Below are 14,115 nucleotides of genomic sequence, written 5' to 3' on the forward strand. Positions count from 1 at the left end.
GTCTTATTTTGCCATTACCCCAAATTTTTTGCAGGCTCTCAAAATGGCTTAGGCACCTCAGGTTCCTGATCCGCCCACCCGCCCCCATCGTGAAGCCTCAGTGTTGGCCAATGCTGTAAGTAGATAGACTACGTGGTCCACTTATTAGATATAACCTGCCTGGTGTGTCCCTGTGTGGGTAGAAATCAACTAATATATTACAAATTGTGTTTATTTTTCATTTGTCTTGTCTGTCTCTACTCACAAGAAGGTTAAGCTTTTGAGACTAGGAATCTCTGTCTGTGTTATTCCTTATCATCCCAAGCACAAATATATATCTGTTAAAAGAATAAATGGGAAAAAAAACCACAAAACTCTTTCATACTGAAAGATTTAAGTCTGAATCTGGCTTTCTCCTCAGTAGCTGTTTGACCCTAGGTACGTTACTTAAAATGTCTAGGCCTTGGTTTCCTCATTTGTAAAATGGGAAGAATAATGGTATCTATTTTTAAGACTGCTGGGTCGATTAGGTGACATATGTATAAAACCTGGCACATAGCAAGTGCTGGATAGATGCTTGCTAGTATTATTATCACGTAAAATAATCTGACTAGTTGTTTAAATTGTCTTTCAATGCTGCTCAGAGCTTTTAGGGTAGGAGAGGCGGAGGCTAAAAGCATGGATGCCCTCAGCATTTACAGCCCAATTATCCTCCTGGTTAGACGATTACTAGTTGAATAGGTGTGAAGGTTCTCAGTGTTCACACTCCCAGGCTGCTGATAGGTCAGGATTACCATTACCAGATCGCCAAGGAAGAAAGGAGGCTGGGGCAGCTCAAATGACTTGCACAAGGTCACTCACCTCGAAAACCAGGGCGTGCTGGACCCAAATCCAGCTCTTATGCCTCTTGAAATTGTATTACCTGCTGCCTTGCCTCCACGCTCTCTCTGCCATATGGGATGGTGGCGGGGCCCATGGCCTCAAGAGCCCTGCGTTCAGCTAGGCTATTTACTACCGTCTCAGCAATTCACTTAATTTTTTGACGCTCTCGCTTGCAAAACTTGGAAAATAAAAACCACACCTCTAAGCTTTGTCGCCAAGATCACAGGCGAGAAAAGCACTTCGGAAAGATCACAGGCGAGAAAAGCACTTCGGAAACTGTAAAGTGCTGTACGAATAACCTCTGCAAAAGGCATTTGCCTTGAGGCCCCCTAACTTATCGGGCCCGGGAGTCGCTCGGGTCTCCACCCCTCTCCAAGGCCGCGCGGCGCGGGGTAGGAAGGAGGATTAACCACCGGGCTTCTGTCTGGGCGTTTCTCCAGGCGGCCGCGGAGGAGTTCCGCCCCTCGCTCCGTCCAGTCCCGCCCCGCCGCCTCCGCTCTCTCTCGCCCGCACTCGCGCTCCGCTAGTCTCTCCCGCCCAAGGCCCGGCTGCGCTTCCCCGGCCCGCACTGCATAGCCAGGCGCGGCTGGCGGGCCGCCAGGATGCAGGTCCCGCACAAGGAGCACCTGTACAAGCTGCTGGTGATCGGCGACCTGGGCGTGGGCAAGACCAGCATCATCAAGCGCTACGTGCACCAGAACTTCTCCTCGCACTACCGGGCCACCATCGGCGTGGACTTCGCGCTCAAGGTGCTCCACTGGGACCCGGAGACAGTGGTTCGCCTGCAGCTCTGGGACATCGCAGGTGAGCAGCGGGGGAGGGGATCGGGGGCGGGAGCGCTTCGCAGCGGGTCTCCAGTCCCGGGGCGGCGGCTTGCGGCCAAGTGGGAGACCCAGATCTCCTGGGCGCTGCGCCGCAAGTGACTTTTCCCGGTGGGCTGGAAACTTGGTGTCAAAGAAAACAGTTTCTCTCTCGCGCGCAGAAATTTCAAGTGCATTCACTGGAGCTTTGGGGCTGTTGCTTTATCTCCCTCTCACAGCCTCCCCCGGGATCTCTCGCCCCAGCGCGGGCCTCCCGGGGGACCCAGAGAGAGACTACCGGGAGTTGCATTCAATTCTTGGGCATGGGCAGCTCATTTTCCGGGCACGGGCAGTCCCGCCGGTGACGCGGCCCTGAGTGTCCTGCCCGCCCTTCTGTGCTCGGACCATCGAGGGGAAGCCCCTAGACCGGTTCACAGCGGGAACCAGGAGAGTTCCAGGCTAGAGGAGTTTCCCAATTCCTGTTAACAATCGCTCACTGCATTCCAACTTTTGCTACCCCCCTTCTCTACCCTTCAATCAAGCAAGTTGGAGGTTCTCTGCTTTGAGAAAGCCGAGGAACTTTCTGTGTATGTATTGGGGGTAAAGTATTATTTCTCTCTCTCTTTCTTTCTGTCTCTCTCTGTCTCTCTGTCTGTCCCTCTCTCTCTCTGGCTCTCTGTCGTCTATGAAAAGGAGACTGGTATATATTTTAGGGCCATTTTTGTCTAAGGGTCTATGACATTAGCCACAGATTTCTTGATTTGTCTCTAAAGTTTTCACTGAGAGGTCTGGAAAATGAGAAGCATCTTCACAATGTTTGAAATCAGAATTTGATTCCTAGGGTTTGTACCAGAAGTTAGGCCTTCAGTCTAAGCTTGGGGTATAAAGAGTGAGTCCTTGGACGGAGGCTGTTGGCAACCTGGGCATGTCCAACCCCTCATTACGGTTACTGGCCCTGCCACTCACTCACCTGCTCAGTGGCTCCAGAGAAGTCCCTTCAGCTCAGCTGCATCCCTGTTAAGTTGGAGACTGGTTGGACAATGACAGCTCAGGAATCTTCTTCCTGCTCAGAAGTTTTAAGGTCCTCTGGGATTCCCTGTGAACCCCTTAAAATGGTCCACTTCACTTCTGCCTATTTCATAGCCTGTGGCACTAGGAACCTTTATAAGTGCTGGACCCAAACTGGCCACTTCTCTTGCAGAAAATAGGTTCATGTTAGCTGGTGCGTTTGACTGGAAACTCTTTATCATGGCCTGAAGCGAGAACAAATGTGGAAAATTTTCGAAAGGGCGTTTCTGGTTCTGGGGACTCCAGTACCTCTTTAATCATGAGCTGCCAGGTCTTATGATAAAACTCTTGGCATCTGAACAGATTCATGCCTTTGGTGTCATTTTTAGCAGCTCTAGTAGCACAGGGGTTATCAGAGACCAGAAGATGTCATTGGCCACTGTCTGATTGGGCTTTATACCTAGAAAATCCTCTATGAATCTGTGCACTTTGTTGCTGCTTGTTTTAGTGTCTGACCACTCTTCTGGCTGGCATCAAAAGTCTCTAGGACCCCAGGTTTAGAATTAGCTTACTGTTTGAAAGGAGATGGAGCTGTAATTTAGATTTTATGTGAAAAGCAAATAATGACGTGACCTCAGACCTGTTACATTATGTCTGTGGGTCTCAGTGTCCTCACCTAACAGGGACAATAGTAGGGTATAGAGATGAGAGCCTAAATCCAGAGTCAAACTGCTTCTGTCTGAATCACTGTTTTACCCATATGTCCTGGGCGATTTTAGGCAAGTTCCCTAACTTCCTGGTCTCAGTTTCCTCCTTGTCTGTAAATAGATAGATGCTTTCTCTCAACAAAGGAGCAAACAAGAGATGAACAACCAGCAAATGCTAGCTAAAACCCATTAGTACTTACTACTAGGAGAGCTGCATGCATTGTTGTTACACTAGCTAACCAATTTCTTTGCATGTGTATAATGGCTAGGCAAGAAGGACATGATATAAATGTGCTAATTAAACCCTATTAAATGATAATTCCTAGTAAATGATGAGCACATATAATCTATTCTAAACATCCAGCACTATTTTTCAGCTTATATCCATATTACAACATGCCGTCTTGAGCAATTTCACTCCCAAAGCTTAGAAATACCTCCTGAGCCATGAGTCAGTTCTGAAGTTGCCATGGAGGCTATAGTCGCAGAAGTCTGTGTAAATAAGAAATCTGAGGAGCCTTGGAAGGTCGGTCCTATAGATACAGTGGCGTGCACTGTCTCTGTAGGGAAGCTTCTTTTTCCCGGAACTCTGATGTTCAGTGCTAACCTGTCTTTGGCAGCCTCCAGCTCAAAGGCCCTGTGGGCTGAGTTAGAAGTTGGGCAGCAGGCAAAGCTGGTGGGGGGAAGTTGGGCCATTGTGGGAAAGGGGTGACTGGAGGCGTCAGTAGTGACATGTTTCAAGCTGCGTAGCTGGCCCTGTGAGGAGTGAGTTCATATGGAATCCAGCCTCAACTCACCAGCCAGACTTCAGTCAGCTAAGTGTGTCTTATAGCATCTTCAGATCAGCCTGTCTGTCTAACCTTGGGGAATGCTTTCTCTGTCTCCTTTGTGCTCACTTCTGGTGTGTGTCTGAAAAGAACAGGTCGTGAAAGCTGGGGGACTCGCTTTGAGATTGCCGGGCGTGTGGATGAGGTAGGGGGGGGACATGCCCTGTCTTGATAGGGTATCACATCCATCTGCTAGAGAGGGAATTTTTGCTCAATTAGACTTTTAATATCCATTTGGTTAAATGCCGAGTAGGGTCCTATTTGTTCAGGCTAATTCCCATGATGTGTGTCTTGTGGCCACTTAGACAGCCAGTCTGCTCCTAAAAAAAAACTCCAAAAAGTACCTTTCAGGGCTTGTGAAGTAGACCTTTTTTTTTTTTTTAACATCTTTATTGGAGTATAATTGCTTTACAATGGTGTGTTAGTTTCTGCTTTATAACAAACTGAATCAGCTGTACATATCCATATATCCCCATTTCTCCTCCCTATCCCACCCCTCTAGGTGGTCACAAAGCACCAAGCTGATCTCCCTGTGCTATTCGACTGCTCCCCACTAGCTATCTATTTTACATTTGGTAGTATATATAAGCCCATGCCAGTCTCTCACTTCGTCTCAGCTTACCCTTCCCTCTCCCTGAGGGCTTGTGAAGTAGACCTTTAAACCAGGGTGATGAATCCCACAAACCCCATAGGGGACAGCAGTTGCCCTGTATCCCAGTGATTCTACCGTAGAGGAGCAGCTGAGTTAGCTCTGGGTTCAGAAACTCTTGATAGAGTCAGAGAAGTTAAGTCACTTTGCCCAAGGCCACCCAGCTAATAAGTGGAAGAGCTGGCTTTGAAGCAGGTCTGTCTGATTTGGAATCAAGCCATGCTCTTTATAACCAAAGGCCTGTGAGCGCCTGGTGCAGAGGTGGCCCACTGGGGTGATGCTTTCTTCCTTTTTAATGGCACTGCTTCTTTAGTAGATAGATTATCCTTGCCTTCTCGCTCCTATTTCTAACATGTTTTTGGATGTTAATCAGTACCACTGTGCAGAGAGTGGAAGGAACTGGAATGAAAATCTATTTCTGAAAATTTGATTCTTGGTTATAGGGTTTTTTCACTTTATAGAATTATCAAAAAAAAAAAAAAGAAAGAAAGAAAAGTTCACACTTGAGACTCTCCTTTCCTACTTCTCTCCAAATCCTGATGCTATGATTACTCCATCAGCACTTTCAAAGAGAACTACACAATTTTGTCTAGAACTCTTGATGTGCTTTGGGAACTGGCAACTGGAATTAGGACAGTGATAGTAATAGTAGCTAACATCTTTTAGGCATTTATTCTTACAATTGTCTGTGCATCTTTAATTTTTAATTTTCCAGTAAAATAGTTGGTTAAATGGTAGTGCTGGAGTTTAAAACTTGGTCATTGAATCCAGCACCCAGGTTCCCAACAGCTTTGCTCTACTTCCCACAATTTAAAAATAGAATATTTTAAAATACTAATTAGAATACTAATAAATATATTAGTTATTTATTCTATCCATAAATATGGATATTCTAAAACTGTAATACTTGACATTGGGCAAATCATGAAACCTTGCTGGATCTGAGTTGCTCCATCTTTAAAATGGCAATTGTTTCATTTTCCTGTGATATCACATATTCATGCTGTGTTATCTCTTGCAGTCTCTGTCAGCTTTTAATATAGTCTTACTGTGCCCAGTTAGTATGTGGCAGCTTATTCCAACTTCCTTTACTTACTAGCTTTGTGACTTGTGCAAGTTACTTAACTTCTATTCCTTGGTTTCCTGTCAAAAAACTGGGGACAATAACAAACCTGTATCTTAGCGTTACAAGAATGAATGAGTTAATTCATATAAAGCTGTGCCCGACACATTTGGAACGTTAGCTATTACTCTCGTTGGTTTTAAATCGTTATTACAAACTACTATTCACATACATTTTCTCCTGCTTGATCTTCCCAACGTTGCTGAGGATATTGACAGAGCAGGTAGTGTCTAGCCTATTTTATATGAGATCAAGAATCAGAGACCCAGGGTCACAAGAGCCCGCACGTGGCGGAGGAGTATAGGAACAGCAGGTCTGTTTAACTTCATCTTTTATGCATATATATGAGAGAAATGACCAGGTCTGTTGGTCATCAGAAAACCCAATCCTAGACTTAACAAATACAGTAGAAAATAAATTAAGTTGGCAGGTAATTTAGAGAATGCTTCTTCCCCATGTGAAAGTTTCACTGCAAGACTCTCCTAAATAATAAATTCCCCTATATAGCTAAAACAAGATCCAGAAAAAATATTTCCCTGCAGGGCACATCTATACTAACTTTCCCCACCTAAGCTGTGTGACAAAGAAGCATTGGAGGACATTAATTATCCAACAGGCAGAGTGACAGCGGGGTGTAGCCCAGGTCTAGAGTCAGGAGCCTGGAGACGCTGACTGCCCACGCCAGTGGCCGTGAGACTCATCTGGGTCACACTGGTGTGTTGTTTTAGTGTTTGTAAAGTGCTTCCACATTGTGAAATTCAACTGAGGGAAGGGTTTGGACTTGAGCATCTCTTCAATATCTATTTCTAAAAGACTAATTCTCCAGGAAGTTTTAGAAGAAGGGTTTTAAATATCCACGTAATTAGATCTAAAAATGTAGAAAGAGCTAAATCTGGCAACCACTGTGTCAGGCCAAAAAGTAAAAACGCATGGCAAGTCTGGGCCACTTTCTGGTGGGCACTTTATTGCCTCGTTTCTAGCCTGGCTAATTATAGATTTTCTAAATACCGTGTGGGTTAACATGCTATGTGCTTACAAGTAAATAGTATGTACACTGAACAAAACAGTGAACTTTCAAAGTGAGGTGAGTGATGGGTGGGCAACACACCTCAGGGCTTCTTGCAGGGAGGTCATTAGAATCTCCATGTGTCACAGACACATGGGCATTAGGCCTGTGGGACAAGTCCCCTCATCTAGGCTTTAGAGGACTAGTTCCTCTAGACAAGAGGGCGCATAGCAGCCTGACCAAGGAAAGCTAAGTCATTTGAGAGAAGGAGGGAATGCAGGGAACAGCTCCTATGTGTTAGGCACTGTGCTAGGTGAGGGGAAAACAAAGAAGGCTAAAGAACTGAACAGGACTTGATTCCTGACCTCAAAAAGTTTACGGTTTAGTGGGCATGACAGCACAAAAGCAAATCGTTGTAACGGTGAGTAAAGTGTATTGATATAGGTAACTCCAAAATACTCTGGTGATGCAGACGGGGTCCTGTCCACACCACATCCATCCATTCATTGAGATTAAACCTGAGCAGGCTGAACAAAGCCTCTAGCTAGTGTGATCTTTCCTGTGTTCTTACCTAGCACCAGTGACTCCCTGTGAGGGACTTCAGGGCCACATGACCTGAGACAGAAGTTCATCCTCTGGCCCTCTTTAATTTTGTCTCCTTCTCCTGGGGAGCTCATGCATTCCCGAGGCTTTAAACTCTATGCTTATAACTCCAAATTTGTGCTTATAACCTTGCCTTCTCACAAGCTTCAGACCTACAATTTCGTCTTCCTGCCGGACATCGCCTTTATGATATCTCATATATATTGCAAGATCAATATGTCATAGCCAAGTTGCATAAAAAAAAACAAGATTGTTGGTTTTTTCTGTTAATAAAGTAATATATGCTCAATGTAGCAAAAATAGAAAGTGCAAAAGAAAACAACAGTACAACAACAAAGGAATACAAGCAGAGACTATCTACCATCACACCATCACCCCTTTTAATGAAAGTAGTAAATGATGCTATTTGTAAACCTCAACTAGACATATCTCTCCACATACTGGTCTTCCTAGTTTATGTGAACTATACTACTTTTTACCCAGTCACTAAGACTTGAAACCTCTGCCATCTTTTCTCCTTCTCCTTTGAGCCACACATGCTATCAATCTCCATGTCAGTTAGTGATTATACCTCTCCTGTCACGGCCTTAGACCAGGGACAGCACTATTATTATGTACCTGTCTTGCTGTCATAGCCACCTGGCTAGTTCTAGTCTCTTCCTCCTCCAGTTCTTATGTGTACTAAGGTCAAGTTTATCTTCCCACTTTGGTGGTTCCCCATTGCCAATAGATTATAAACATCGTGGTGAAAAGAATTAAAGTGGTTGGGATGAGGTGATTGGAGGGGTGATGACTAGAAGGAGGACAGATTCTAGGTTATAGCTATAGAGGGAGGAGTTCACGGGCTCCTAGAAAGAAGAAGTAAGTGGAGTCCTTGAGGCCTGCCCAGGTCAAAAGGAAACCCAGGATCTGTCTCATTCTGGCTTTGTCAGAACACAGGTACTCTCACTGAGGGTCAAAATGGTACTTAAATATTTTGTTCTATTTTACTGCATTTCATTTAAAAGTCATTTTACTTTTTATTTTAATTTTTTTTTAACATCTTTATTGGAGTATAATTGCTTTACAATTGTGTGTTAGTTTCTGCTTTATAACAAAGTGAATCAGCTATACGCATACATATATATCGATATCCCCTCCCTCTTGCGTCTCCCTCCCACCCTCCCTATCCCACGCCTCTAGGTGGCCACAAAGCACCGAGCTGATCTCCCTGTGCTATGCGGCTGCTTCCCACTAGCTAGCTATTTTACATTTGGTAGTGTATATATGTCCATGCTACTCTCTCACTTCGTCCCAGCTTACCCTTCCCCCTCCCCATGTCCTCAAGTCCATTCTCTACGTCTGCGTCTTTATTCCTGTTCTGCCCCTAGGTTCTTCAGAACTTTTTTTTTTTTTTAGATTCCATATATATGTGTTAGCATACGGTATTTGTTTTTCTCTTTCTGACTTACTTCACTCTGTATAACAGACTCTAGGTCCATCCACCTCACTATAAATAACTCAGTTTCGTTTATTTTATGGCTGAGTAATATTCCATTGTATATATGTGCCACATGTTCTTTATCCATTCATCTGTTGATGGACACTTAGGTTGCTTCCATGTCCTTGCTATTGTAAATAGTGCTGCAAGTGAACACTGTGGTACATGTCTCTTTTGAATTATGGTTTTCTCAGGGTGTATGCCCAGTAGTGGGATTGCTGGGTCATATGGTAATTCCTATTTTTAGTTTTTTAAGGAATCTCCATACTGTTTTCCAAAGTGGCTGTATCAATTTACATTCCCACCAACAGTGCAAGAGGGTTTCCTTTTCTCCCACCACCCCTCTCCAGCATTTATTCTTTGTAGATTTTTTGATGATGGCCATTCTGACTGGTGTGAGGTGATACCTCATTGTAGTTTTGACTTGCCTTTCTCTAATGATTAGTGATGTTGAGCATCCTTTCATGTGTTTGTTGGCAATCTGTATATCTTCTTTGGAGAAATGTTTATTTAGGTCTTCTGCCAATTTTTGGATTGGGTTGTTTGGTTTTTTGATATTGAGCTGCATGAGCTGCTTGTATAGTTTGGAGATTAATCCTTTTTGTCAGTTGGTTTGTTTTGCAAATATTTTCTCCCATTCTTAGGGTTGTCTAAAAGTCATTTTAAAACCTCAGGATTTGAGAGTTGTAAGATCTTGCCTGGGAAAATTTATTCATTCACTTGATAAGCATAGGGTTTTTAGAGGGGAATGAATGGACATTGTATGGAATCTGATATTCTGGTGGAGCATAAAGATTTTAAAGATAATCATGGAGATAAGTAATTGGCTGTTTTGATAAGTGCCCTGAAGGAGAAATGTCAGGTGCTAAAGAAGGTCAAAACATGGCATCTGCCATAGCCATGGTGTGGAGGTGAGGAGACGTGGTAAGGGCTGTGGGTAGTTCCGGCATTTGCTGGAGATTACAATGTTAAGGAGGGAGGTGGTGAGAGGGAACAGCAGTCAAATTAAGAGAGGATATATTTGCTTAGCCAATGGTTAAGAGTGATAGTTCCTTACATTTATCAATTTATCAAAGTAAACTTTGCAGCTTAAACAGCACAGTGATTCTGCCAAATGGGTCATATTATTTGCAGTTTTATAGGTGAGGAAACTGGGCCAAGGGTAAGTAGAACATGGTGCCTGGTACATTATAGTTGCTCAGTAAAAGTGGTTTGGCGTTAAATAGCCAGTGGGGTTGGACATTAGAGTCATTGCTCACCTGAAAACATTTTGAAGAGAGTTGTCTTGTGGTAGGTTTCGAGCCCGATTTCTCCCTCTTCTGAGAATTCACTTTGGGAAGCCCTGCTTTCAAACCATTGAGAACCCTTTTTATTTTTTTACTCTCTTTGATTCTGGGATGGATATTCCCAGATGGATATGGTGGCTCCTGGGGTGGAATTCGGGTTTATTCTATCAAGGGAAGATCCTCATCTTCCAGGTGGGTGTACTAGAGTAGTCTCCATCAACTTGGCAAAGTCAAGTCTGAGACTCTAGCCTGGGGTTCCAAATTATTAAGTTCCACTATTTTTTTTCAGCTGTTCAAGAGCTTCGTTGAGAAGTTATGTTATCTTAAAACTGTTTCATTGAAAATAACTCAGGTTTTAAATTTCACCATTCCCCACTCCCTTTAGTTTTCTATTCTCACATATTAATCAAATCCTGTCTTTTCTACCTTGACAAATAACTTCTCTCTTATCCCTCCTTTCAGTAGCCATGGTCTTCTTCACACTTATCTGAACTACTGTAGCATCATCCTAATGCTCATCCCTTCCTCAAGCTTTCCCACCCATCAGCTTGTAGTCTACAGAGGTGAGGCTTCTTAGCACGGCATCATTCTCCAGTTAGGTGTTCTCCAGTTTGGCATCCTCATCACTTTTCGGAATGAAAGACTAAACATTTTAGCATGAAATTCACGGCCTTCATGATCTGGCCTCTGTCACCCATTCCAGTCTCATCTCTCATATGTATGATTCTTGACCATTCTGGATACCGTATAGTGCCTTCAGTTCAACTACCTTTCCCTTTATACTGTGGCTCATACAATTGCCTCTGGCTAACTACACTTTCCCTCTTCTTTACTTAGATAGCTTCTATGGGTCCTCTGTCCCTTATCCATCTCACCTCCTTCAGGAAGTCTCTTTTGAGTCCCTGTGACTGAGGAAGATACTGTTTATCTGCTCTCATAATATACCATGCTTACTTCAGATTAGAAGTCCTCTACTACTGCATTGGAATGCTTTTTCCTTCCAGCTGTAGCCCTAGTACTTGATACTAGTGGGTGCTTAATGAGTATTTGTTCAATAAAAATTTTCAGTCAACTATTTCATCATTGCTCTAAAAATTTCTTTAATAAACAAAAGAAACTTTTTGTTTATGAACAAAATAAAAGTTTTTTCATGCTTGAAAGACTAATTTTATGAACATTTACATATGAACAATGCATACATTTTAGAATCGATAAATATGGTGATCACTTTTCTTAAGTTGGCATTCATTTTATTTTTCACCATAAAAACTGGAGAGTGTCCTTAAAGACCATTCTTAAAAACTGTGCTTCTTCATTAAATAAAATCTTCATAATTCAGAGTAAAATGTCATTCATTTGGAGGTCAAATGACCAAACTGTTTTTCTTTATGATTGTTGGATAGATTAGATGAAGTAATAAAGGTAATTTTCACAGAGTTAAAACCTTGAGGGTTCATCAAACCAAATCCTTCATTTTACAGATGAGGAAGCTATGCTCTGACAGGGGGTTCGTATTAGTTTCTCAGGCTCAGAGAGCTAGTTAGTGGTAGAACTAGAACCAGAATACAGGCTTCTCTGGTTTATTAATGATGGGATTTGAAGAATTAAAAACTTCTTTTTTAACACCAGATGTCTTGCTGTTGTCTCAAGTACTGGGGCAACAAAAAAAATGAACTAGCATTCATCCAGCTATGAGAATTCATGCCATAAAGAAGAGAGGATGGTGGTTGGAATTGGGTGAACCAAAGTCACCCACAGTTGGCTTCAAAGGACATGCCTAATATAATTTCCCCAGTGCTCCCTTATGAGGCTTCCAATGTGGCCATTTGGGACTCCTTGCTCTTATTTCAACAACCCTGTGTTTGTTTCCTCTGTGCCTTTGCTCCTGCCCTTCTTGCTAGTTCACATGCCCTTCCCTTTATTTCAACATATCCAAAACCTACTTGATGTTTAAGACCCACCTGAAAGGACAACTCCGCTACAAAGATTTCCTGAATTCTCTCCTTCCAGTGGTAGCCTCTTCCTCCCTTGAATCCGACACAACTTTACTCCCTTCTGGCACATCTCCCTTCAGCAATTCATTAGAGTTATGTTGTACTTCTCCAGATATCCTTTCTGATTTTTAGCAGAGCTTGACACAATTATTTGTTACGCAATTTAATGAAAAGACTGTGGAGTTAGCAAAGAAGTAGAAAAGGAGAAAGTACTATGGAGGAGGAGAAAAAAGCAAAAGCAGGTTTTGGATGCAAAGGGAAGAGAGTTCAGGAAGAGGATAGTCAATCATTTCAAATGTCTGGGAGAAATCAGAATTATTACTTTTTGCCCCAAGTCGCTATTTTTTGTAGTCTGTGTTATCCTGATACATGATTTAACCTTTCTTCCTCATCAGCCTTACATACATCTGCTCTCTCAGGAAGAACAATGGAAAACTTAGCTTCTTGTGTACTCCTCAGCCTATTGGAGACCAAGAAATTATCTACAGTGTGAGGGATTCAAACACATTTCAATCTAATTTGTAGGGTGAAGTTGAAAACAAATTGATTTAAATTACTTGTTGGGAGGACTGTTTTCCCCCTGCAATATAACGCGTTATTAATAGCCACCATTTATTGGGTGTTAGGCATGGTGCTGTGCATTTTTATGTATCATTTTATTTACTGCTCACAAGGAACTGATCTGTAGGTACTGTTACTAACCCTATCATAAAGAGGAGAGAGCTGTGCTTATACAGGCTAGAAAACAGATAAACGCTCAAAACTTTTCAAAAGTCACACAGAAGGTAAGAGATGGTGCTGGGATATGAACTGAGATTTGTCTAGTTACAAATTCTATTTTGTAACCACTCCACTCTACTATTTCCTATTGTGTAATATAACATTGCAATAGTTTTCACGTATCATGGATTAAGTTGCATTTTGAAGATGCACGTTATTTATTTTAAAGGAATATTTATTATTATTTTTAACCTTTCTACTTTGGACAGGGCTAAGAATTGGATGAGCTGAGTTCTTTGCACACATCATTGCTTAGACTATGTCATTGGTTTGGCTTAATAAGAACCATACTAATATACTACTTTAGACAGGAAAACCACAGTGCCTAAGGGACACAGTCTGTAGTTTGAGAATTAAAGATAAGAATGGCTATGATGCTTGATGTTATTGGAATAAAAAAAGTCTTGTACGGTGGTAGAGGGGTGTGTGTATGTGTGTGTGTGTATGTTTTAAACTTAAAGAAAACAATCCTCCAGATTAGACTTGGGTGAGGGTCTCAAACTTCCACAGTTCACAGAACCTTTGGCGTCAAAGTAATTTTTTCAAGGTGCCTCTAAGACAATAGAAATACCTAAAAGCTCTGTTTATTAAATAGTTAGCACCAAACAATTTAATAAGTATTATAGTTTAATAACTTAATAGCCCTTTGGAAAAAATGGAAAACAGAAATTAAAAGAAAATGATTTTTATTTCACTTTTAATAACTATATTTATTATTGGCATATGCATTGCTTTGGGCCATGGAATAGTATCTCAAAACTTTGAGTCATAGTGGACACCCCCACCCTCATTTCCTGTTTCTCATTGATTTTCACATGACTCTTGCTTTTTATCCCACAAACTGCAAAAACCCCAGCTTCAAAAAGATATGATCACATCAAAGGGAATGTAGTACAATCTAATGTTAAAATTTTGAACTGCCTCTAGCTAGTCGTTCCTGAGGTGTCTGATTTATCTTGAGCACCACTGTGCTTGCCTTAAAATTTAAAAT

The 14,115-nt window shown here is 42.3% G+C and overlaps 1 protein-coding gene across 1 annotated transcript in view; it reads left to right on the forward strand.

Annotated features, from left to right (window-relative positions):
- The first annotated feature begins 1,096 nt into the window (after positions 1–1,096).
- The window catches only part of RAB38 (RAB38, member RAS oncogene family), a 63,084-nt gene continuing 50,065 nt past the window's right edge, over positions 1,097–14,115 (forward strand). Inside the window, exon 1 of the mRNA XM_036862436.1 lies at positions 1,097–1,665. Coding sequence (XP_036718331.1) covers positions 1,464–1,665 — 202 coding nt within the window. The 5' untranslated portion in view covers positions 1,097–1,463. The remainder of the gene's footprint in view (positions 1,666–14,115) is intronic.

Source organism: Balaenoptera musculus, chromosome 8 (genome assembly GCF_009873245.2).
Source record: "Balaenoptera musculus isolate JJ_BM4_2016_0621 chromosome 8, mBalMus1.pri.v3, whole genome shotgun sequence".
Lineage (NCBI taxonomy): Eukaryota > Metazoa > Chordata > Mammalia > Artiodactyla > Balaenopteridae > Balaenoptera > Balaenoptera musculus.